Raw genomic sequence first — 27,917 nt, 5'->3', positions numbered from 1 at the left:
GGTCACAACACATTTCTCGCGAGGATTTCTTTTAAATTCTTGTTTCTGGCACCCGAAGAATCTACGACATCAAGGAATGAGCTCTAACTGCTCAAGGAACTTCAAATTTATCCTCAAAGTGAGATTAGTGAAGAAACATAACAAAAAATGACATCTGTTTTATCTGTCAGAAGACTGAATCTTTCTTATTCTCATAACATAAAATGAGCTTTGGTGAAATCTTCAGCAGAGGTAGGACAAGGACATCTATTATTCCGAGCAGTAGATTATGCGATGGTAGAAAGTAAGACACACGCCGATTTTCTGACGAAAAGAAGCAAAAATATATTTGCTCTTCTTAGCACCTCAGAAGGTTTCCTCAGTAAAGACCTGATGTATAAAGTTAAATGGATGACTTTAAAGCAATTCTTTGCTAATTAGCAAACACAAATTATCATACAGAGCGTAGTGACGCCCTAATGCAAGAAGCGATAATACAAACTGAAGAATAATTTGTATATGCGATCGAACACACACTTGAAGAGTTCCCTGTTGCAAGGAAATCAACTGTTCTTCAGGATCAATTGCAAACCTATATGGGCTTATTTACAATCGGAATATATTCTTCTGTAATAATTCAGTAGAGACTATTCGAGATTTTTGAAGTTTCATTGATTCATTGTGAATAACTGAGGGTGTGAAACATATGGAATACTGGAGCAATTAACTATAGGCTTTTAAATGGCAAAACTTTAACTTTGTTGATCCACCTTTAAATATTAAAATTATTGAATGATTTTTGCACATATTATTTCTGTATGAAAGGGAAACCTTTGAATGGCCAGAGACCAAATTGCTTTATTTTGAAATTTCGCCATATGTATATAAGGACCACACTAATATATATATATATATATATATATATATATATATATATATATATATATATATATATATATATATATATATATATATATATATAGTCTAAATAATTTTAAGCAGTATTCATATACTTAGAACTGTTACATACCAAACACGGTTACAAAATTTCTCTTCTTGTCAATGTCTATAAATCCAATATGAGCATATATGTTGTCTTTGTTACTTTTAGGGAACATATCCGCTAAAACATTAGCTTCCTTTTCAGAATTGATAATAGCTAGATGAGTTCCTTCATTTTTGCAAACGCGAAACGCCTCTTGCCATGTTAATGCTTTGTCGTGAAATCTATAGTAACTGCCTACAGCAGGTACAAATCTGTAATTTTCTAAATTTGACACATCTAAATGAGAAATAAAAACAAAATTAATATTCAAAATATGAACATAAAATACTACATGATTTAGGTCTAATCATAGTCATCATTACGAAATAGTATCATTTGATGAATAATATACTTACAATGTTAACACTTTGCCAACTTATATTGATTAGATTCGGTTGTTATATATTAATAATAGATTAGATTTCATTATTAAGTGACTTGAATGACATGACTCTATACAATTCATTCTTTACATATGTATATCCCTCATCAAATGTCGAAATTTTATCTTCCAGACAAGAGACAAGGACCTTTTAAGATACTGGGCAGAGGATTAAGTTTAACAATAAAGGAAATATGAGTGGTTACTGGGTTGTAGGCAGTGACGTATTTAGAAAGGGGCGATATTAGACTCAAACTCGTCCCGAAATAACTATTAGTTTTTCGCATTCCACGTACAACAGTAACATTTGTAAGAATTTCATTAACATTCCATTTTCTTATGTTCCTTGTTCAGAAATAACACTGTATTTGTCAAATTTCATTCCGTGTGCGAACTGCGTTCTTTTTTTTTTGTTTCGTCCATTCTATTATTCTGGCTATTTCTTAATTGCTTTTTTCTTTAGTTTCCGTTACCATACTTTCGGCCGTTGTTAGTTTTGTACCACAGGACAAATCATTTATATTCTTAAATTAAACATGCGATTTCTAAATGTTCTAGCTCTTCCAGATTTCTTTAACGAGGACCGTGTATTCTCTGTAATATCTATATCACATATTATGAATATTTTATATCGGCTGATTTAGATGACATCACATCAAGATAATCTAGTGTGAAACATAGACTCTTATCAGTTAGTGAGATACCCCTCGCCCCGGGCCTCGAGGTAGATAATTCGAAACTTTTCAAGACACTTCAAACTTCATCTTATTAAAGGTGACCGACCAGCACAGTTTTTCACTGTCAACGGTACGGATGCGCACGAGTAGAGTAGAGTCGTAATTTAAGTCTGTCTCGACTCGTCTCGAGAAAATATTGCCTCGACTCAAAAATATGTTTGTCTCTCGACTCAACCCTAACTCGAGACAAGATGTCTCGAAATTCGAGTCGAGACAAAATATACGAGTTAAAATATACGCACAGATCAGCCAAAACATTATGACTACCTATCGAATATTCAGTATGTCCACTCCTGGCACGGAAACAATGGCACGAGTCTTCACATGGACGCAATGATCCTTTGTAGGTAACTGGAAAGAGTTTGCACCACAGGCGCACACACAAGTTTCCTAATTACAGTAATTCCGGGGAGAAGGCAATGTGCTCTGATATCACATTCAATCCCAGATATGTTCGATTGGGTTTATATCCGTTGAGTTGGGGGTCCATTACCTCACTTGGAACTCGCCCCTGTGTTCCTGGAATCACTCCATTACACTCCTGGACTTGTGATATGGTGCATTATCTTGTTAAAAATGCCACTACCGTTAGGAAACGTGGTCGTGATGAAGGGGTATACGTAAGAAGGGAAGTTAAGGATTCTCGTAGACAATAGAACTAAAGGTAGTCTAATTAAACTGGTACTTAAGGATATCCTTGTGTGTGGGGCCGCACCGGCCCTGGGTAGTTCCCTGGGGAGGAAGATTTATTAGCTGGGCAATAAAAGGGGATGAGGTGGTTCTGGAAAGTGGAATAATATCTTTCCCTGTCGAAGCTTGAACCTACACGATACTTTAATCGAAATTTTAAAAATTATAATCAAATTAAAATTAAAAATATGTTTTAGATTATTAGAACTTCAGTATATGGCTTAAAACGAGACCCCTGCTCCTACAACCTCTTTACCCTTTAATTTATTTATGATCTTACTGAAATATTTAATTTGATCCATCAAAATGATGTCATTTATTTTAATTTAATTCGTTTTCATTATAATTATTTCCTCCTTTTTTACGGATCGCTTTTATAAGCTCTGCTTTTGTGTTATTTCGTTTTCATTAAAACCTCTGCTTTTGTATTCTTTCGTGTTATATATAATGACAACTGTTATAAAATGTTCCGAAAATGCTAGGAGATGTGGTGCTATGAAGAATGTTTTGAAATTACTAATATGTGTGAACGTATTAAGAATTCCTTGTAAGAAAATGTTCCGAAAATGTTTAAAATGTATGATTTTTAATGGATTGTTTTTTGGTTCGTTTTACTACGTAAAGTCTTCAGATGACTTCCGGTAATTTAGAAAACTTTTTCTGAAAAATATTAACAGAACAGAACAAATCAAAATAGAAGTAGGACATGTAGGAACGGGGAAAGTAGAGGAATGACTCTTTATTTATTTTTCATTTTCATTTTCATTTTCATTTTCGAACTCCTTTTTCCTTCTAACCTGCCTTGCAAATGACAAGAGTCCTCCTGTACAGAAACGAAAATACATCCATGCGTTCTTTACCCGTGCTCTTTTCCAACTCTATAAGCTACAGAATCGAAGATACATCTATCCGTCGTTTAGCTCTCTCCCAAACTGAAATGCCTCCTCTACAAAAACATCCTTGCCATCTGATTGGCAAGCCAAGTCCTCTTTAGCGACACTTCTCACTGCTTGAACCAGGAGAGATGCTTACCTGTCAATCACTTTCTTTAGTTGTGAGTGAACGGTAGATATTTTTTCTCCCATTTGTCCCATTAATGCTTATAGGTTCTTGTTTCCTCGGGTAAATTCCCTCTTTCCCCCGCGATGATTGACTAGCTATATTGCTTCTCTCTTCCTTTACCACTGAGTGAACACACATTTCTTGTCGCGAATGGATGAATGTTTTCTCCCCCTCTTTGTCCACTTTTCTGTCTGCCGGTAGGTCATTTCCCGCACCTCTCTTCTTCCGTGGCTGACGAACTGCATTTGTAGGTTACTTTCTCCCGCCGAGTGACTGACTTTGTCTTTGCAAACAACGGAAAAAGTATGCACCTGCCTTTGGATTTCCAATTGGCGCCCATAAACAGTGTTTGAGACAACATTATTCCTTGTTGAATGTTTTTTGCTTTTTGTGTATTTAGAGACAAAAATGGTTGCTGTGTTCTTTGTGGCAAGAATACAACATTTATTGAGATATACTTCGAAATGAAGCCCATATGTTTCAACAGTGTAAAGTTGACGTCGGTTTTCATTCCTTCGTTTAAAAGGTATGCTCCATTAAAATGAAATTTCTATGAAAGTTGCTGGTTGACCCCGCCTAAACGAATTTTCTAGTTCCGGATGTTTGATGACGCGCCATATGTTATTAAAACTCCGTCAAACTTTCTTCTGTTGGCAGCTATACGCCCCACGGATTTCAGACATACTGGGGAACTAGAGAACAAAATTTGGCGACTACAAAGTTTAGGCACAGTATGGAACTGTCTAAAAGTGGTTATTACATTGAAGAAATTGATATTTAATGACCCGCTACCTTCATAGGAAAAAAAAGAGATGTATTTTTTTTATTAAGTCATAGATATTTGCAACGAAATATCCCTTTCATTTGATCTTAGTACCCAAGCGGTATTACAAAGGAAAACTCATTTACCTTATTTCTCTTTATCCTCCTTATATCTTTAATAAATAAATATCTTATATATATAAACCCACTGCGCTAATTCTAAACTAGGTTCGGTCTTCCGAGACGCATAACTAGTGGGTATACTTCGTTGTTTAATGTGTGTCTTACGTGTGTTTTGTCTGTTCATTAAGAGGAGATATCATATTCATGTAAGTTTTATATAACTAGGGTTGTTGTTGTTTTGATATATATTTGTATTGAGAGTGGAGGGAGCAACCAGAAAATTTGCATACATTTGTATGTCCACCAAAACCTTATTTATACAACGATCCAAGCGGAACCCTCTACAAAATTGAGCCATTATGTTTCTAAACGGAGAAAACAATCCCTGAAAGATCGGGGTCCCCACGAACGAGAGATATTTGCTTTTGAAAACATTAGTTGAGGGTGCTAGCGCCCCCTTAGCGTTACCCTGAATGTTCTGAACATTTGTTAGTTTATGAATTGTTTCACGGTTAATTAAATTATTGTTTGAGCAGTATGTCTTAGTTTCGTATTGCCATACGGCCAATCAAAACTTTACATTGTGTGAACAGTTTGTGTTTAGGGCGTTCATGGCCTTCATTTCTAATATTTACCAGCGCATACAGCAGCTTGCGTGTCTTCACTCCTTTCATTTTCATACTTTCGTTCTCACCATCGTGATTAATCCGATTGGGTAGAAAGTCGGATTAGCTTACCAAACTGATCATCATCATAATGACGGACACGTACTTGAGACTTTGACCGTTTCCGAATTTGAATAACAGCTGTGTAAACTACAAGTCATTACTCAGCACCTTGTATATCACATCGTCATTAAGAAATCATATATGATAACTTTCCTTAAGTAATAAGTAAAAACCTTTTATGAGTCATATTGAAATATTGGGGTTACGAGCAAAGCGAGCAAGAAAATTTTTACCAACTTATTTCCATGCAAACCAACAAATTGATTTGATAGAGCATAAATATCTTTACGGGGCGCCTCATTGTTTACTCTATTGTAACTCTTTTTCTTTCTTCTTGCTTCTTCTGCACCCCCTTGATATCAGCGCCTGGGATAAGCGCCCCTCACACTCTCCCAGTTACGGTTCTGCACCCGCTACTTGATTAAACAAGGAAGGCAACGTAGCTGGCGCGATCTTGTCTTCAGTTTCACTCAGTTAAATGAATACTGTTTGGTATAAAATTCGCCATCTTAAGGGATATTCCACTTCGGTTGACGTTTTTGCGCTTTTCGTCCAAACTGAACGATCGCGGACCAGAAGGGGATTGGCAATGAATTGGCAGTCTATTGTTCGCCTTATTATTCGACTGACTTCGAACGAGCAGTAAACCTCGTTCTAGGCCCTAACAGTTTACACTACTAAATAATGATGATTAGAACTTACATTTTACTGCTGCTGAACTTACCACTTCTCTCACTACTGCCTCTTGGCCATACTCCAACCATTCATTATGCTATATCTTATTGCTATTGGCAAACAAAATCTTTTAGATTTCTATAACTTTAACAAGTTCCACTTGGAAAATTAGAAATAATACACGAAGCTTTAATTTACCTTTATCTTGTTTCTGATTATCTGCGAATTCATGTTCACATATAAAATAAGTTTTTTGCTTTGTGCAAGATATATCATTCAATTTTCCACGGTTATTCACTGAGCCACAAAACTCCTCTCCTCCCAGGTTATTTGGTTCATTTTTTTTCCACACATCATAGCCAGCTGCTTTTAAACTCTGACCTATTACAGGAGTAACAGATTAGTATTAAATGAACTCAATTCAATTCTACCAATTGTTTCCAACATGGAACAAGTATTCTAAAATAAGATAGCAATTTTTTATTTTATTGTTTATATTTACTGTTAATTAAAAACCATTCAGAAAGTAAACAAAACATATAAGATAGAATGTCTATACGAACAAGCATCTCAAGATGCGTTTACATGTATAAAACAATAGCTCATATAATTTTGCGACCTTCATATAAGTTGTTTCCTAATTGCCTTACGATATGACAGCACCAAAAAAATTTGTCTCTCTATATTTTAAATGGAAGAAAGGTTTTGGGCTTGAGCTCTCTCTTGAGAAAGACTTTATAGCGAACATTTTACTATATTAACATATACCTAAGTATATATACACATGAAAGTGACACTTGTTCTGAAAATATATAGCTTGAATGCGTGAACTTCTCCCCTCTTGATGAAATTCTACGTGCACCACTGTTTGAAATTAAACTACGAAACTAAAACTGTATTGTTAAAGCATCAAATATTAATATTGAAGAAGCTGTACCATGATGTGTATTATACTTTTAGGTGAATTGCATTGTCAGAAGACTTACAGAGACGGGCACGCTGAAATAGAAATCTGACAATAACCTTAAAAGTAAACAAGTCCCTCAAAAAGGGTTGGTATGACAAGGAAATATATGTCAATCACTGTTGTTTCTCGATATACTTTATCCTGACGTATTGTTATATTTTAACTCAACAATATGACTTACGTTATTATACTATTAGAGGCCAAAAATATAGGAGTACTTCTTATTTACTTCTTTTTATAGGATAACGAACTTTATACTCTATACAGCTATACATTGTGCTTTATTTTTCCTTACATTATGCTTTATTATGATTTTTCCTAAATTATGGCTTAGTATGCTGGTCCTGAATTATACTTCAGTTTACCCATTTCTATTAAGTATCTTTTATTTTAGTTCTTTTATTACATAACCATCAAAATGTATGCGAAAGTTGATTTTTCCCACTAAAACTTACATCAATACACCGTATTTCAGAATTCCAACAGATTGCACTAAAGTGTCAACATAAATACAGCATACAAACATTTGAACAAATGTTTTGTTTTCTAGTGTTCAACTTTGTTCGTCCTCGCTATTGCTGTTGGTGCCACTGTTTCTCCGCCCTATGAAAAGCAGGCTGCAAGTGAGCTTCAAGATTTTCTTCCCTAAAGAGAGATATGAGTGGGAAGCTCTTTCAACTGAAGCACTAAAAGGAGACGCGGTTAATGCTCTTATAGCCAAGGTTCTCAAACTTGACATCTTATTCAGATGTTTCTTTCAAATGTAAAGGGAGGAACAGAAGTAATTACGCCTTGAAGAATTACACAATACATACACAATTCTTCCTAAGGTATATTCGCGTGAGAGAAACGCATCGATTCAGTCGATAGACCTTCTTTAAACATATTTAGATTTGCGCGAGTGGGATCCAGACACTGAAAGTGTTTCCAAAATTTGGTAGTTAGTGATGTCTAATCATATAACTGCAAGGTTTTTGCACAGCACTTCAGAAATTCCATGAATTTCTTGAACTCATGAAAGAATAAGCCCCACTTGACTTGCATCCATATTATGGGTTTCCAAAACTTTTATCTGCTTACAGACGAAATCTGGAATTTTACCTATGGTGTTAATCCGAAACCTAAGATTTTGTTCTTGCAAGTAGTTCCTTGAGATTTGTTACAGCAGAATTTCCTTCATCTTCCTTTTCTATCAACATCTGCTTTCTATCCTTTTCTATCCACTTTGTTGTAATAAGCATTGTAATTTTTTTTCTGGCTGGAGCTAAGTCCCCTAACCTGTCATCACTGGCTGTGGAGGAACACTGGTGATCTTTTCTGCTTCCCACAAGAGGTTCAATAGTCTTTCCCGTCTGGCTGGTGTTTTACTCGAAGTTGATTTAATGGATGAGATAAAAGTATCAGCTACTTTCAGACAACTTCTGATATCTTGTGCGAGTAACTGGAGGACATGTGCACAGCAAGTTGAATGCATTAATCTAGGATCAACTGCAGCTAAACGCATAGCAGCACTTTTCATGTATGAGACATTATCAGATATTGGAACTACAAACTGCCTTCTATTAACACCAATATCACTTAATGCGTCAAGGGCAGTGTCTACTACCAAAGGTGTGTTGCACCGTTGCACTATTTTTGTTCTGAAAATACGAAAACGTATACTAGATTCTCCAAGTATACGGGCAAGAACAATTACAACTTTACGATTTTTAATGCCAGTAGTTCCGTCAACGACCACAGAAATATCTTTTCCTTCCCATTTTAATTTAGCTATATTCAGGTCATCATCACCACAACTATGAACGTATTTTCTTAAAGTACTTTCTTTAGGGACTGTTATAGTGTTAGTAGATTAGTGAATCAAATTTTTGAACCCTTCATTCCTAAAAACATGAAGATAGATACCAGCTGAAACAAATGCTGTAACTATATTCTTAATGTTGTCTCGATTGTGCAAATACGCTGCAACAGTTGAGGAAAAGCGGTGACAAACTATTACCGCTACTTCTTGCTCATTCATTTTGTGCAGTTTTCTTTAAGCGGTGTTTCGTACAAGAAACATGTAGCTGCACAGTAGACTTGTTCTTATAACTATTTAATGAATTCAGAACATAGAGTACAAAATAGATTACTGCCTACTAACTTGAAATTGTCAGTTGGAAATTCTCTTACTTTGTGAGATGCATATATGTTTGATTTTGGCATCTTGAGATAAGCAAAACCAGTTTTGCCTGCCTTGAAACACAAAAAGAGGAAACGAAAAAAAAAGTATTCTGAGCGGAAGGTGAGGAGAAAGGAGGAATTCGAACATCCCATTGTTACGCGTAAATGTAATTGGCAGATTACCGTATTTCCATTGTTTGTTGCATTGATAAAAACCTTTGCTGATCATTTTTTCTCTGGCACAAAATTATATGAACATATTTTCTTTTGGTGTACACATTCACAGGACTCTGGAATAAATAGTATTACGCATTATGGTTTATGCTTTATTTTTGTAAATTATACTTAAAAGATTAGGAAATTTGGATATGTAAAATGACCAAAATCACAGATATGGTACCAATCATAGTTCGAAAATTCCATTATGCTTTTACTTCTTTTTATGCTTTATTGTTGCCGTAAATATTATTATATGCTACTAGCTGAACCTGCGGTTTCTACGCAGCGCATCATTCACATATGAAGATGTATATGCTCGTCATTTCTCACACAATCTGTATATGTATAATTAAAGCCGCAAGTGATAGACGTCTTAATAAAAATCTGCAAGGGATACTATAAATTGGAGATTTTTTAATATCTCGTATCGTTCGCAAGATTTGAGTCTACTTCTGGTTGGAGTTTCTAATTCGTGTATGATTAGCATTTTCTTTCTTCTTGTATGCCTTATGTAATAAGCAAATACATTATATACACAATTAATTATGTCAATGATATATTGTGCTCATGGGACAAAACACTCTAAACAAGAAAGATTCGTCTTAGCGTGGAGGAATGGTTAACCTTTACGTTTCATTATCATTTGTTCTTGAAACAAACGCCTGAGTGGTATGCGAACATTATATACAACTATGTTGTGTTGGAATGTATAACTCATAGGATATGATGCTGTGTTTTCTTAAAAAATTCAGCCATTCCAGTGTAGTCCTAGAATTGTAATAAAGAGATAATGGTCATGTTTTTTTTAATATTGAACTAGAAGTCGACAATCTACACAAATTCGGAATAGAGCAGCGAAAACGGCACTTTAGTATCACTCGTGGTTTTCGAGATCTCATTGTCGAAAGAATTGGAGACAAAAATATAAACGTAACATTTTGATATATAGTGTTGTGTACTTTTCTTTTGCGGTGAGATATTTAACTTTGTTAGCCATAACGTCATTAGCAAATGTAATTGAAATATCTTGTTAAGAGCATTGGCTAACCAAAATGCCTGTCACTGCTAAATAAGATACACCTTTAATTATAATGGAAACAAATTTAAATGATGTTAAAAGGGTTGCTAGTACATTTAAAATGATTTATTGAAATATAATGACAAATTAAATGTAGTTACAAAATTAATAACTAATTAAAAAGTGAAAGCTAGTTAATGGAATATTTATGAATTAGATGGGAGACATTTCCTATTACATGGTAAGAATTTTGAACATTTCCTATTGAAAATTACAATTCAACATTTATCCAAATTATGGGTTAAGTAGAAGGATAGTCACTTACAATATTATTCGGCAGAAGAGACCAGAATTTCCAACCTTTGATGGGCAGGAGAGATCCATCTCTATGTTCCCAACGATGGAGACTTCTTCAAAACAACTGCCTTGCTTCTCCACTGTACAAACTGAACCCCGAAGCAAATTTACGGCAGTCTTTTATATGAATCGTGTAACTGTGATTAAATTCCTCTTAACCTATTTCTGTTGTGACCCACTCACCTACAGAAGTCACGTAGCATAGAAAAATTTTTAGAATTTTACTGTTAGGTGGAGACTTCTGGTCTCTTCTAACTCAATGAGCATAGAGAAATAAATTAATCTCTGGTTTTTCCACCTGTATGAAAAATATTTAAAATATATCACTTTTTTTTCGACTGTGATTTTTTACCACATTAGCCCTCCTAGAGTAAATTCATCACACATTACTTTTCAATGTATGTTGTGATCACTATTTTTTTTTCGATTGTGTGCTGTTTTTTCTTTTTTTGTTTAAAGCAAAAATAGCGTTACTTTCACTGATTCCTAAAGGAGTCACTTATTATACACACAGAAAAGAAAATTAAACACAAATTGATGCACTGTTCGTTTAATGCACATTTTTCTGTGAGAAAAAAACACTGTTTACTAACCAGTTTCTTTGACTTTACTTTGGATAGGGTGTAAAGTTCGACGTATTTGATTATGAATGAGCCTTCGTCTTTAAAAAAAACACACACACAGCAAATTCAATTCGTGATTGAGTATCCCAGCGAGTGTTCACTTGATAGATAAGGTTAAAGCACAAAAGGGGCGACAGTTCTAGTGGTCAGTTATCGAAGTCCACTCCATGTTATTCCGTCGTTTACTTTTGTCACTTACTTATACTTATTAGTCACACTGATATATTGATCGTATTGTAAGAACATAGACTCAACGAGTGTTTATAACATGGGTCAGTGTTTTCAATCTTAAGATTGAAGTGTTATTAATATAACACATTTGCATGGCTTCGTAACCGAGCTACGAAGATCTTTGTCCTACATTTTCACTGGATGAAAACCATGGACTTAGAAGCTGTGAGATGCACTGCAAAGCATTGTAGAACCCATAGTCTGTTAGCTGGCACTGCATCACGTAGTGGAGTACTTTGGGGAGCACAGTTATAAGCCTAAGATATTTCCAGTTCAAAAGGCTTTAATGCAGTTTCTTGGAGATATTGAGGACAGTTGGAGAACCAAACTGGGTTTCAATATAGTATTGATATGCAGCTTTGGGTAGTAACTCCGATGATTGGAGGCAGGTCTCCATGGAACAGCTCTGGATCAGCAGGATTCTCACAAGGTCGTCCTAGGATCAGCTTCTGGAGGTCACTGGTAGAAGTCCTTCTGCTTGTGATTTGTGACGTATTTTGGGTGTCTTGGTAGTTAAGATAGGATGAAGGAGGTATGTTATAAACGGTAAAGAGAGGGAGAAAAGTTTTTTTCCTTCATGCCAGTTATAGTTAATTCATAGGATGATGATCCGTATTACCAATAGATGATTTTAAGGCAATTCTTTGCTCATTAGTAAACAGAAATGAGCATGCAGAGCGTAGTGTCGCCCTAATACAAGAAGTGATATTACAAACTGAAGAACAATTCCAATATGCGGTCGAACACACACTTGAAACGTTCCCTGTTGCAAGGAAATCAACTGTTCTTCAGGATCAATTGCAAACCTATACGGGGTTACTTACAATCGGAATATATTGTTCTGTAAAAATCCAGTAGAGACTATTCGAAATGTTTGCAGTTTCATTGATTTGTTGTGCATAACTGACTGTGTGAAACATATGGAATACTGGAGCAATTAACTATAGGCTTTTACATGGCAAAACTTTAACTTTGTTGATCCACCTTTAAATATTAAAATTCTTGCATGATCTTTGCACATATTATTTCTGTATGAAAGGGAAACTTTTGAATGGCCAGAGACCAAATTGCTTTATTTTGAAATTTCACCATATGTATATAAGGACCACAGTAATATATATATATATATATATATATATATATATATATATATATATATATATATATATATATATTGTAAATAATTTTAAGCAGTATTCATATACTTAGAACTGTTACATACCAAACACGGTTACAAAATTTCTCTTCTTGTCAATGTCTATAAATCCAATATGAGCATATATGTTGTCTTTGTTACTTTTAGGTAACATATCTGCTAAAACATTAGCTTCCTTTTCAGAATTGATAATAGCTAGATGAGTTCCTTCACCTTTGCAAACTTCAAACGCATCCTGCCATGATAATGGTTTCCCGTGAAATCTATAATAACTGCCCACAGCAGGTACATATTTGTAATTTTCTAAAGTTGACACATCTAAATGAAAAATAAAAACGAAATTAATATTCAAAATATGAACATAAAATACTACATGATTTAGGTCTAATCCTAGTCATAATTACGAAATAGTATCATTTGATGAATAATATAATTATAATGTTAATACTTTGCCAACTTATATTGATTAGATTCGGTTGTTATATATTAATAATAGATTAGATTTCATTATTAAGTGACTTGAATGACATGACTCTATACAATTCTTTCTTTACATATGTATATCCCTCATCAAATGTCGAAATTTTATCTTCTAGACAAGAGACAAGGATCTTCTACGACATTGCGCAGAGGAAGAAGTTAAGCAATAAAGGAAATATGAGTGGTTACTGAGTTGTAGGTAGTGACGTATTTAGGGAGAATCGCTATCGGACTCAAACTCGTCTCGAAATAAATTTATTAGTTTTTCGCAATCCACATACAACAATAATCCTTCTTCCATTTCTAAGAATTTCACTAAATGTTCATGTTCTTATGTTCTTTGTTCAGAAATAATACTATATTTGTCAAATTACCTTCGAACTGCGTTCTTTTTTCTTTCTTTCCTTCATGCTACTCTTCTCGCTTTTTCTTAATTGTTATTTTATTTCGTTGCTCTTATCATACTTTCGACTGTTATTAGTTGTGGATTACAGGACAAATCTTTTACTGTCTTACAGGTGAACAACGATTTCTAAATGTTCTAGCTGTTCGAGTCTTCTTTACCGAAGACCGAGTACTCTCTGTAACATCTACATCACATAGCCTGAATCTTTTACATCGGCTGATTTAGAAGACTCCACATCAAGATAATCTAGTGTGGAACATAGACTCTTATCACAAACTGAGATACCCCTCGACCCGGCCCTCGAGATAGATAATTCGCAACTTTTCTCAACACTTCGCACTTTATTTTATTAAAGATAGCCGCCCAGCCTGTCACTGTCACCGGCCGAGTCGAGTCGAGTCGAGATTTAAGCCTGCCTCCACTCGTCTCGAGAAAACAATTGTCTCGACTCGTGTCTCGACTCAAAAATATGTGTCTGTCGAAAATATGGATGTCTCGAAATTCGACAGAAACAAATGGTATTGGTGTCTCGAGACAAAATATACTAGTTAAAATATACGCACACATCAGTCAAAACATTATGACTACCTACCCAATTATCAGCATGTCCACCTTTGGCACGGATAATAACGGCGATGAGTCTTGGCATGGACGCAATGATCGTTGGTAGGTCACTGGAAAGAGTTGGTACCACACACATACACACAGGTTAACTAATTCCCGTAAATTTCTGGGAGTCCAGGAATGCGCTCTGATGTCACGTTTAATCACATCCCAAGATGTGTTGAAGTTGATTCAGATCCGGTGAGTTGGGGGGCCTGCACATCAGTTGGAAGTCGCCCCTGTGTTCCTCGAACCAGTCCATCACATTCCTGGACTTGTACTATGATGCATTATCCTGTTAATAAATCCCACTATCGTTAGGAAACATGGTCCTGATGAAGTGGTATACGTAGTGTACATTCGTACATGGATGGGTCGTGGGCTTCGGAGGGCCATCGTAAGAAGTGTTTCGGTGGACGGTGTGTTCAGACATACTCGTACTTTGTCCAGCATTAATGTCAGATGTTAGTTCTGCCGCAGTTCCCTGCCTGTCTTGTTTTCCAGTCTAACCAGCCTACGATGTCCGACATCTGTAATGAGGTGGGGGCGCTCAACCCCTAACGTTAGGACGTCGTTTCCTCTTAGTTTTGCCACTTGTTGAAGACAATCACCAAGTCGAGACAATCCTCGAACACCCGTCAAGTGCTGCAGTTTCCGAAACTCTCCTACCGAGTCTCGGGGCCATTACAACCTTCCCTCGGTCAAGCTCAGATATATCGCGCGCCTTCCCCATTCTGGACACGGCCAGCACTATCACTGATACTACATGCACCTTACATGTATCTGACTAGCAGACATTCCTCCGCAGGTCACACTGCTATCGCCTGGACTGGTTTACATCGATAGTACGTAGGTAGTCATAATGTAGATGAGAGAAACAGTGACACTTCTGATGCTGTTCCAATCCAAGTTCAGCCCTGAGAGTTCGGGAAGATACAACGTAGGGAAAGGGATAAACATCTTAAAATGATCGAAAATGACTAATATTAGTGTGGAATTCATAGTTTTAGGAGTAGCTGAGATTAACAGTAAAAATTCTGATGCCGTGCGCCACAGCACGGGAAAGGATGATTTCTATATATAATAAAGATCGAAAATTATCAATATTATTGTCTAATCCATAGTTTTCGGGATCATTCAGATGAACAGTGACGTTTCCGATCCGGTTTAAACCCAAAATCAGCCACCCAACCTTGGAAGAGGAGTAGAAAGAGAGATATAAAAATGATCGAAAATGGCCACTGCCAGTTTCGAATTTATAGTTTTCTGGGTTCATTAGATGAACAGTGATACTTTCGATCCCGTTTATATCGAAATTCAAAACCCGCAATTTGGGGGAGGGTGAGGAAGAGATATATAAAACCATCGAAAATCTCCGATATTAGTGATGTATCCACATTTTTGGGGGTCGTTGAGTTGAACGGTGACACTTCCAATGCCATGACCCGCAACATGGGGAGGGGGAATATATATATCATCCAAAATGTCCGATATTTTTGTTGAATCTATGGGAATGAGGAGGGTGATATACGTTAAAATGATCGAACTTTATTATGACAAAGTACTCCTTCCCCAAGTGTGTCTTTTAAAAGGAGCAATCGGTCCCAAATTATCGTTCATATATGACAATGTGCGTTCGCATCGAACAGTACAGGTAACAAAACTTTTGGAAATAGAATATTCGGCGAATTGACTGAATTATGTCTTTCCTTGACTTAAATTCAATCGTGCTCTTTTAGGATGTTATGGGCAGACATCTTCCAACACGGCCCGATGCACCAAGGACCATCCAGCAGTTGTCAACAGCACTTTTGGAGGAATGGAACTTCATATCTCAATAACGCATTACTAGACATCGGATTTTTATTCACTTAAAATTCATGAAATATCCATGCAACTATGAGGTTAAATGTGTTAAAATATGCACTTAATATGCACTAACATTTCAATTAAAGAGAGTATTTTCAGACATGCATCAAAGTTATAACTGACGTTTTGTAGATGACATACAGCACTGAAAATGTACCTTACCTTTCAGAGGCTCCTCTTCAAAACTTATTGTTGTGATATTTATTTTATATTTTCCTGAGTATTTTAAAACACACACAGATTACGAGATTAAAATATACACAGTGAGTGATGTGGGAACACATATCTCTAGTATTGTCTTCATGAATATATTTTAAAATGCATTTACTTTACACAAAATCACACGAGCCTGAATTTTCTACATGTTTCCACTGTACAAAAAAAAGTAGTGTTTGAAAATTCCTTCCTTCCCGTAATTAGCTTTGTAATAAATTACGAGATGCTTCTCTACTTTTTCTGGTGTCAGTTTGTAACGTTTATCCGTTAGAATAAGTTTGTAGCCAGAAAGCAACCTCTCAACGTCGACAGATCTTACCGGACAATATTTATAAAGAGGATTAAGTTTGGAACGTACAATTTCTGGCAGTTTGGAATCTAACCCTTGAAGATACTTTCCTATGGTTCCAATAGTTTTGTAGTCGAAGTTTCTAGCAAGAACATCCCTCAATTTATTTTCAACAGAGCGCCCTAGCTCACCAGAAGTGGCTGGAGCTCGTGCTGAACTTTATCAACTAGAGTTAAGCATTCATTGAGTAGCATCCCTCACGTCTTTAGTTTTTAAGTGATGTCGACACGATCTTAGAATGGGTTTTTATCATTACTAGATATCTTCTAACTTCTAGGCAGTTGAAAGCGCCTTTGGTCTGCTAAAGGACTTTCCCATCAGAAAAGTCAAATCCTTGAACAATGCCTTTCACTTCGTCAAAGTCTTCACAATAAAGCATAGCAGCTACAAACCAGGTAAGAATTGGTTTAAGGGAAGGTGACTATGAGGAAGTGCATCCCAATACGCTTGTATACGAAGGGGTGCTTTAACAAACAGTTTCTTTGTATTAGATATTAAAGAACTGACATCCGGAAACAGAGATGGAATTTCTTCTGCTACCCTATGAAGTCCATGAGCCAAGCAGGTAATATGGATCATCTGGGGATAAGAAGAAACTTTGAATGCTGGTCCCGCCTTCAGCATGTAACTTGCAGCATCTGATACCAAGACAAGAAACTTTTCGTCCCTATCGCCTGTTGGCCATAATATTTACAAAGATCGATTGATAAAACGAGGCATTGTTGAGTGGTTTACCCTATCTACAACTTTCTACGCAATAAGATAAGGCGTACCGGGCTCATGTTTGCAGAGCTTCCCAACGACCATGTTTGCAACATATCGACCGAAAGCGTCTGTGATTTTATCCACTATCCCGCATATAGCAATGGCCCAATTCGTTCCGAAACTGTTCGATTTCCATATTATAGCATTCGTCGAAATAACATTTACGGAGAGTCGACTGTAGCGGAATACCCTGTTTACAATATTTCTAGAGAAAACCACGAAAATGTACTCCCATGCGCAAAAAAATTGCGCGTATACTGTAACTCACGATTTTTCTGAATTATTCCATTTTCCTTATGTTTATGGGTAAAATTCAGTTACTAGTATGTGGAGGTAATAGAAAGCAATCCATCTAAGGAGATATTTCCAAAAAATATAATGAAATAATAAAAATATAAGCGAAAAACAAAATTATGTTCGGTTTTGTGTATACTGGCAATAATGTTTTCGAGGGAATTTTTGGAGTAGCACAGCACGATGTAGAGGGAATTACAGAATTGGTAACAGAACAGGGGGACAGTTGAATCAAGGAACAGGAAAGTGGAGTAAAATATTGCATTTATTGGCTTAAATCTAGGGTGGAAATTTTCTGCCAAATATAAATTAGCCTCTGTAACCAAGATGTTGTACGGAAATATATAAACAAAGAGAAAAACTGTTGTCTTAAGTTTGGAAGTGACATGCTCTATAGCCATGAGCATTTATTTCTTAAGGAAAAGATAAGCAACAAAAGAAAGTCTGTGTGGTCAAGTGGGTAGAGTGATGGATTAGTAACTCTTATACTGTTTTGACCCCAGATCGAATCCCATCCGATCCTGTTCATTTTTTTTCTTTACAAAACATTGTAGAAAGTGTATAATTTTTATGTTAATAAGAACCGAAACAATATAATAATGAAATAACTTATTATTTTTCTGATGACGTATTTATTTGGAATTAGCTTACTATTTATTACTAATAGCGATTGCTTTTAGTTTATGGTATGGTATGCTTAATCATTCCCTCTCCGTTTTTTTTAACACAGCAGAAGTAACTTCAAACTTCAACTCATTGCGAGTGTGTCTGTAAAAAACAAAACAAGCGCGACCTGCAGCTTTACACACAGCGTGACGAACACAATCACAGCCATAGCTCGTTGTCTGTTCTATTGTTTCTGTGTGTGTGTGTGTGTTCCTTTTTAGAGTATTGACTCTCTCTCTCTCTCTCTCCTTTTGTTTCATATCAACAAGTGCAACAAATGCAAGTCTGTGTAAAAAAAATCAAGAATGCTTTCTTTAAACAAAACTAAATTTTACAGCTCTCTTTGTGAATAACACGAATGCTTCCGACGAATTATACAGTAGCGTGAAAAACTGATAATAAAATAATCTAACATGCATAAGCTTCTTTTTCTAGCGTGACAACTCATTAAACATAACAAATTAAATTTTTGGGATTACAAATTATCACATTACGTGTCGGTGTAGGCCTATTCGTTTTCACATTCGAGCGACGAAAGAAGAAAGTGTGGTTATAGTTATAAAAACCGAATACCAGATTTCAATGAATTCAAGTTACATGGCTCCTACACATCGAAAAAATGATTTTTCGATGTCTGTCCATCTATTCGTCTCTCGGTTCGTCACGCTTTTACACGCACTCAAATAGAGGCCATACTGTTCAACGTATCTGGACCGAATTCTAGACATAACGTTTTAATAACATACTATCTTTCGAATTTTATGTCCTTCGACATCTAAAAGTAAGGGTAATTTACTGAAGGATTAAAATTTAAAACAATTCAATTTTCTCAAGTAAAAAAAGCTGTGACGATTTTATTTACTTTTTATAGTTTTCCCATTAACGCCTCAGGCAATTTTGTTCATATTTCGTAAAGAAATGTTTCATTAATAAACTAACATACAGCATAAATCGTTTATTCCGATAACATACAGAAGAAGTGGTTTTCTCAAGGGTTGAATTTTTTTGGACATTTTTCTCAGTAATAACTGAGCAAAATTTGTTCTAATTTCAGTAAAATATTTTCTGTAATAATCTTACAATATGGTATAACTCGCTTGTTCCGAAAAGAAAAATCCAAAAGAGATACTTTGACAGTGAATTTTTTCCCGACGATTTGCTTAAAAATTACTCGATATACTGTCAAAATTACAGATAGAAGAGTTTACCTTTGGGGGTAAGCTTTTCCCGATGACCTTCCTAAAAAAACACTCAGGAGATGTTTGTTGTTCATATTTTATAAATACATGTGACATAAATAACCTAGCTATATGGTATAATTCCCTCATCCGGAAAAACTAAAAATGGTATATTACTTTTGACAGTAAGTTTTACCCTGCGATTTTCTCAAGAACGACTCAGGCGATTGTGTTCGTATTTCATAAATAAATGTTTTACGAAAACACTAACAATATAGCATAGCTCGTTTGTCCTGAAAAGATCCACAAGGGATAATTTATTCTTGGGGTTGACTTTTTTCATGATTTTCTCAGAAATTACTCAGACGCTTTTGCTTATAGTTCACATACAATTATATCCTTAATAATTCTAATATATGGATCAAGTTATTTCTAACGAAAATATGACCATTAGGTACTTTACTTTTGGGCCTGAAGTTTCTTCTAGCAAAGTTTTCCAAAACATTATTTTATTCGCAATTTCCCAAATAAATGTTTCAATAATAGTTACAGCCTAACATAAGTCAGTGTAAAAAATTCGAGCGAGAAAGTACAGTGCGTTTGCTCCGTATCCTTTCTTAAATATATTTTTTAATGTTACACCTAATCACAATTTTCCGAACAAAATCGAAACTTCTTTTTAAATGTGCCTTGTTGTGGTCAAATGGTTCAAGTGCATTGGTTCTGGATTTGATTTCCAGTGAGAGCTAGTGTATTTTCATCCAAGAGATGTGACACGTCGGTGCAAAGAAAAAAAGTGTTTAAATAAGCCTAACCAAGCTAATCAACAAAAGAAATAATACAATGTTACGAAATTATCGTAGAAATGTTAATATTAGGTAGGTGCGACTGAAATGTCCAAACGATTATTGTCAATTCCAAAGGCCTTTGTTTTCGTCCGGCGGGAGCTCATGTGGTTCGGGATCTACGTTAATCAGTAGGTCCACGTCTCATATAGCCTCGCTGCTGAAAGGGATGTTAAACTCAAAATCACATCACACATCTTTGTTTTCGCCTTTGTTTTAAATGTCACTGTTCAGGAGCTCCTTAGTGGCTAAGCGGTTAGCGTACGCGCCTTTGGCGTGGAAGACCCGGCTTCGATTCCCGGCGAGAGCTCGTGCTTCGGAGTCCACGTTAATCAGTAGGCCGACGTCTCATATAGCTTCGTTGCTGAGCGAGACGTTAAACTCAAACTCAATGCCTTTGTTCATAAATGTTTTTGTGTATGGTTTTGCATATACGTGGCATGGACATTAAATTTTGATTTCTACGCCATATGTATCTAATTACATACACAGCTATAGAACGAACACAACATACTTGGAATATCTACATTGTTTGCGTATGGAAAATAATCACGCTCTACTGCACAGGAGAGCCGTGTGTATGGAATTCCATACTCATGGCAATCAACGTAATAAGAAATGTATAATAATAATAATAATAATAATAATAATAATAATAATAATAATAATAATAATAATAATAATAATAATAATAATAATAAACATAAAACGATACGATCACTTACATAATTTATAAATATAAGTTAACATTTAATAATCATATAACTGCAATGGAATTAAGTTGTTTCTCTCTCTCCCTGAACGCAACAGCTAAGGCGTAGAAGGGAACTTGTGGCACTCACGATTTGGGGCGGTGTGTGGCCCAACTTCGAATCACTTTGTTGTTAGTCCTAGCTTTCTAGACGGATGCAGTTATTCACGGCAGAATATACAAGCAAATAGATTTTGTATTACTATTAAAGTAAATAATTATACTCATTCCCTCAATGTGATACTTGTGGTTGCTTTACCGTATACAGACAGCTGATCCATGGAAGAATCGTTGATAATAATAATAATAATAATAATAGTAATAATAATAATAATAATAATAATAATAATAATAATAATAATAATAATAATAATAATAATAAATAACAGAAGCTCGACAAATATTCTTGCAAATAATAGGAAAAAGTTTGCGTCACACAGTTCACTTTGCTAGACACACCGATTGTGGCACACTGGAATATAGGGTATGTTTTTTTTTTTTCAAGTATTCCAACTGCTTCAATTGAAATGGATCTATAATAATAAGAGAGTGAATTTAGTCTTCTTACCCTTGATTTAGAAGTAAGGTTCGCGAGAATTTCATAAAAGAATAATATACTCAGAATTGTATATAGTAGTTTGTTTTATTCGAAATTACATACTTCCTGCAACTGTTTTTTGATTGAAATGATTTGAAATGAAATCTTTAAGTTTTACGTCCCACGATTATGCCGGATAGGGTAAAGGAGACAGTGATGATAAGAAATGAATGAAATGATCGAGTGAAGAAAGTGGGATAAAACGGGGGAACCTCGAGAAAACCCACGCACAGTGATTGTCCAGCACAAGGTTCACTTGGCGCGAGCATAGATCGAACCAAGGACTCCATGCACCAGAGGTGAACGCTCTACCACTGAAACACCGTGGGCTCTGAAATTACTTAAAGGAGAAAGGGACTACTTTATGAAAACTTGATGACGAACACATTTGTTAAAAAAAAAATACCATCTTTTCGTGAAATATTGCTTATAGACAGGGGCGGAGTAAGGCTTTTGGGGACCTAGAACCGACTGTTTTAAGGGGGCCCTATGTTAAGAATAGTTCCAGTGCATAAATTTTCTTTTCTGCCTTCCACAGCCTCATAGGCATATGGAACTACCGAGAACTATGCTGTAAGATTTGAATGTGCTCCAAGTTTAGAATAATTAGTTTATTAAATTCATTATTAACAATTAAATAATTGCATTCATTATTAACAGGTAAATGCTGCTGAAAGAAAGACTTAAATCTAGCGATACCGCGAGCGTAACGAGCGGGGGAAAAAATAGCATTGGTCTGAATCCTATAATATAATAAGTTGATTACTATATTTTAGTATTAAACAGAGGGATTTTAAGGGCCCCCTGAGTTTGGGGCCCCGAAGCCTGGGCTCCATTGGCTCCGCCCTTAATCCGCTAATGCCTATAATTATAAATTAAAGGGGACGGGCCGGGTCCATTCTAAAAATTCCGGCCCGTGCAGACATCTAGAACCTGTGTATATGCTATCTTTGAAAATACAATAGAGTTTCGCTTATCCGACATGAAACAGGCAGGCAGAACACCGGATAATATGGATGTATTAAGGAAAGACCTATTAAAAGTCAAACTATGATACAATTTTACATATTACGCATCTAATTATCATGTTTTGCAAGAAACAAATACAATGCATTGACTCAGTGACGTATCCAGCGTGAGGTCCTGGAAGCTGTCCCTTACCAAACCTCAAGCAGTTTTTAATAAACCTACATTTTCCCTTTTGAGGTTCTTTTATGTCAGATTACTTTGAGTCAGTGTCCAAACTGTGGACAATGCGTTGTTGTTATAATTCTAACAAGTAACGCTTCCCAAGTGTAACACTCCGATTTTGATAAAATTTGGCAGGTAGATACTACACATAAAATAAACAAATAAGTGCTTCTTTATTTTTGCTGAAAAACGGTTTTAGGGGGCAAAAGCTCTCACCCAAAGTTTTGAAAGTTGACGCCCGAAAGGCAAAAACAAGTGGACCAAAGTGAACGAAATTGTGAACAGATATTGCGGACATAAAATTAGGAAATACGTGTTTTGTATTTTCCTGGAAAAAACGGTTAGGTGGGGCACAGACCCCTCCAAACCTTTGATCATGAAATATCAAAAGTGCTAATAACAGTATGCCAGAAGTGCCTAAATTTACACGAAGAATTGGAACAAAACTTTGTGTTAGTATAATAAGCAAAAAATAAACAAATACGGCTTTTTTATTTACTGCGAAAAAACGGTTTTAGGAAGCAAAAGGTCCCACCCTGAATTTTGAAATTGGACGCAAGAAAGGCAAGAAGAAATGGACCGAACTGAATGAAATTGTTCACAAATGTTGTAGAGGTAAGATGAGGGAATATGTGCTTCGTATTTTCCTGAAAAAAAAAAAAAACTGTTGAATGGACCGAGGCGTTGAGTGTCGGAAGGAGAGGACCGAAGCGAATGAAATTGTCTGTAGATATTGGATATGAAAAAGAAAGCCTCTCGTGTTTCACAAGCGTCTCCATCAGATATCTTCAAATTTGGCAGATCAACAACAAGCACAAACAGTTAGCGTATTTTGTAGTATATCACGAAGCAACTTTAACCCTTATAATGTTTTTCCGCATAAACAAAAACACGTGCCGATTAATTTCCTGTTTGTTGTTGATGTGCCAAAATTGATAGGGACATCTTAAAAACACGAAAGTCCTTATTTTACATACAGTCTATACAATATCTACACACAATTTCATTTGCTTCGGTCCATTCCTTCCTGCACTTTTACGGTAATATTTACTTTTTTTTGGAGGGGCTCTAGGCCCCAACACTGTTTTGTCGTACAAATTAAAACGCATTTCATTTATTGCTTTGCAAATTGTCCCTATACGAAGTTTCGTTGCAATTCTTCATACTCTTTAGGAACTTCTGACGTATACTTATTTGCACTTTTAATATTTCATAATCAACAGCTTAGAAGGTCCGTTCCCCACTCAACCGCTTTTTTTTTTCTGGAAAATACGAAACACAATTACCTCAATTTACGTCTAGAATATCTATGCACGATTTCAAAATTTGGGTGGGGAATTGTGCCCCCTAAAACCATTTTTTCGCAGAAAATAAACCCGTATTCGTTTGTTTTTTGCGTATTGTCCCTACACAATGTGTCGTTCAAATTCTTCATGTCCTTTAAGCACTTCTGACGTACTATTATTAGCACTTTTGATATTTCACGATCAAAGTTTTGGAGGGGTCTGTGTCCCACCCAAATGTTTTTCTTTTTTTCCAGGAAAATACGGAACCCGTATTCCCTCATTTTTCGTCTGCAATATCTTTGCACAATTTCATTCATTTCGGTTCACTTCTTCTTGCCTTTCGGGCGTCAACTTACAAAATTTTGGATGGGGGCTTTTGTCCCCTAAAAGCATTTTCCCGCAGAAAATAAAAAAAACAGGTATTCGTTTAGTTTTTGCGTATTGTCCATACACAAAGTGTCGTTGGAATTCTTCGTCCTTTAAACACATCAGACATATTGTTACTAGCACTTTTGATATTTCATGATCAAAGGTTTGGAGGGGTCTGTGCTCCACCTAACCGTTTTTCCAGGAAAATACAAAACACGTATTCCTTCATTTTACGTCTGCCATATCTGTGCACAATTTCGTTCACTTTGGTCCACTTTTTTGTCTTTCGGGCGTTAACTTTCAAAATTTTGGGTGAGGGCTTTTGCCCCCTAAAACCGTTTTTCCGCAGAAAATAAAAAAAAAACATGTATTCGTTTATTTTATGTGTAGTATCTGCCTGTCAAATTTTATCAAAATCGGAGTGTTACACTTGGGAAGTGTTACTTGTAAGAATATACCGTAATGCCATTGATACCAGGTGGAATTAAAGAACACTTTTAAATGGGATTACAATTTCGTTTCCGTTTTGTTTATAACATTACTGTATTAGAACGATACACTCATTGCCATTTGGTATTTTTGTTCTGTGATATACGTAGTAGACAGTTTTCCTTACATGTCTCTAGAAAATATTTTTTTGATTTCGTTTGCGTTAGAATGCAGTTTGACCGGTTCATAAATGAAAAGTAAGAAATGTTTAAGAGAAATACAGAACTGTTGCATTATTACTATTATTATTATTATTATTATTATTATTATTATTATTATTATTATTATTATTATTATTATTATTATTATTATTATTGATATTTTTGAAACATTAGAATTACGTGCTTACGAGCTTTCGTGTCGGGCCCCCTCCGAAATGTAAAGCTGGATATGTGCCTGCACTGAATGATAGACGTATGAGTCAAGGTATAGACGGGCGTGCTAGGCGATCGAGTCCGGAGCATCAAAAACAGACTAAGACCACAACTTGCAGTTTTTCTTGCCGATTGATGCTGCTTTTTACCTGCTATGATATGTCGGATAATAATGTGAAATAATCGAAGGTCAAGACCATGGCGTATTGGTGTTTCATTCACCTAGATCTGTAAAATATTTGTGCCGAAAACATCTTTCACCCACTAGCTAAATTTGTAGGTATGATCGCACATCTTGCCTTATAAAGTATAGTCATATAAAGAATATATATAGCATGCTAAAAACCTAAAGACCAAATTCAATGATTTTCTATAGTTTTCTTTTTTAATAATGGGAAACTTGTTTATTACGTCACGATAAATCACGTTTGATACTAAGATGTCTGTTTCTGTCTATATATATTTTTCATACTTTATTGGAGACAAATTTGTTTTTTTGTTTTTTTTAAGAAAAGAGGATGATAAAAGAAGCTATATAACAGCATAAACTAAAACCAATGGCTATTACTAATAGTACACTAATTCTAAATAAATACATCATCAGAGGAAACAAAAAGTTATTTCTTTATTGTATTGTTTCAGTTTTTATTAACATACAAATTATACACTTCTATAATGTTTCGTAAAAAAAACTTGAACAGGATCGGATGAGATTCGATCTGGGGTCAAAACAGTATAAGAGTTACTAATCCGTCACTTTACCCACTTGACCACACAGACTTTCTTCTGTTGCTTATCTTTTCCTTAAGAAATAAATGCTCATGGCTATAGAGCATGTCACTTCCAAACTTAAGACAATAGTTTTTCTCTTTGTTTATATATTTCCGTACAACATCTTGGTTACAGAGTCTAATTTATTTGGCAGACAATTTACACCCTAGATTTAAGCCAATAAATGCAATATTTTACTCCACTTTCCTGTTTCTTGATTCAACTGTCCCCCTGTTCTGTTACCAATTCTGTAATTCCCTCTACATCGTGCTGTGCTTCTCCAAAAATTCCCTCGAAAACATTATTGCCAGTATACACAAAAACGTACATAATTTTGTTTTTTGCCTATATTTTTATTATTTTATTATATTTTTTGGAAATATCTCCTTAGATGGATTGCTTTCTATTATCTCCACATATTAATAACTGAATTTTACCCATAAACATAAGGGAAATGAAATAATTGAGAAAAATCGTGAGTTAGAGTATACGCGCAACTTTTTTGCGCATGGGAGTACATTACTTAATTTATTCCATGGTGTGTTGGCAGCTACCATTATCTGACCTAAATCATGTACCAATTGATTCCGATCTTTTGAACGTGTTTGCAACGTTAACAACGTTTGTTTAGTAGACGCTTTTCTACCAGCTGCATCGATATGTGCCTTTGTGTTGGAATGCTGGACCAGTCGGTACTTTTTTCACACACAATTTGCTTGTTACATGGTTGACAAAAATCATTTTACCCTCTGTGACGTGGTTTGTATCGTTTTGTACCCACTGCTTAACCAGTGAGCTTCCTGGCTATTTGTCTTTGGGCATTATTGACACTCGCTTATTCACACAGTAACACTATAGCAAGAGTCATCACTCACAGGCATACAGTAAACTCGAGTTAACGCAAGTACGATGTGAACTCTACTTCAAGTGAACGAAGTAAACTCACAACAGTACGTAGAGTCAACACGGGTGCAGTTCGTCAATTTTTTTTTCAAGTTCCATGCTGATTTTTCCAACAGCATCCTTTGTTCCTGCATCTCTCTTTTGCGGACATTTGCGGGGTCACAACATCTTAACGTCCACTGCGTCTCTACTTTCTTCCAAACACTATGGCTAATATCAGTGGCGGTGTTACCGGCTTCGCTCCCGTCCCCCGAAAAAGTTGTATAAAAGGCCGTGTGTTACTTGAACTTCATTTAGAATTTCTATATGCGTATTAATGTGCCATTTTACAATATTAATAGTATTAGAACTATGATTACAGCTACTACGAATAATAATAATAATAATAATAATAATAATAATAATAATAATACAGTATAAGCACGGTTAACCAAATTAAAGTAGGTAGTTTTTCTCATATATTTTTTTGTTGTCATGGACATTATTACTGGGTCTGTACTAAAGTATTGTTTTATCTGAAATGTTTTGAAGATCAAATAACTTGAAAACTATTTGTAAACTACACTTACGTTCTTTATTAAAGTTAGGGAGCTCCAT

General features: G+C 35.5%; 1 protein-coding gene across 1 annotated transcript; it reads right to left on the bottom strand.

Annotated features, from left to right (window-relative positions):
* Positions 1-1,001: 1,001 nt before the first annotated feature.
* Positions 1,002-27,917, bottom strand: LOC145679178 (hemolymph lipopolysaccharide-binding protein-like). Its single transcript, XM_081749769.1, has 4 exons — positions 27,890-27,917; positions 12,984-13,235; positions 6,382-6,564; positions 1,002-1,261 (listed from the first exon to the last, which is right to left on the bottom strand). The coding sequence occupies exons 1-4, from the start codon at positions 27,915-27,917 to the stop codon at positions 1,002-1,004; spliced, it is 723 nt and encodes a 240-aa protein (XP_081605895.1).

This window comes from Thermobia domestica, chromosome 2, assembly GCF_964235325.1.
Source record: "Thermobia domestica chromosome 2, izTheDome1.hap1.1, whole genome shotgun sequence".
NCBI lineage: Eukaryota > Metazoa > Arthropoda > Insecta > Zygentoma > Lepismatidae > Thermobia > Thermobia domestica.
This window is presented reverse-complemented; position numbering and strand designations above follow the sequence as displayed.

Excerpts from the sequence above, each read along its gene's own strand:
- LOC145679178 (XM_081749769.1), bottom strand. The coding sequence starts at position 27,917 with ATGGAGCTCCCTAACTTTAATAAAGAAC. Across the intron at positions 13,236-27,889 it reads CCCTAACTTTAATAAAGAAC|ATGTGTCAACTTTAGAAAAT; the intron begins GTAAGTGTAGTT and ends TTTTTCATTTAG. Across the intron at positions 6,565-12,983 it reads AAATTTTGTAACCGTGTTTG|GTCAGAGTTTAAAAGCAGCT; the intron begins GTATGTAACAGT and ends CTCCTGTAATAG.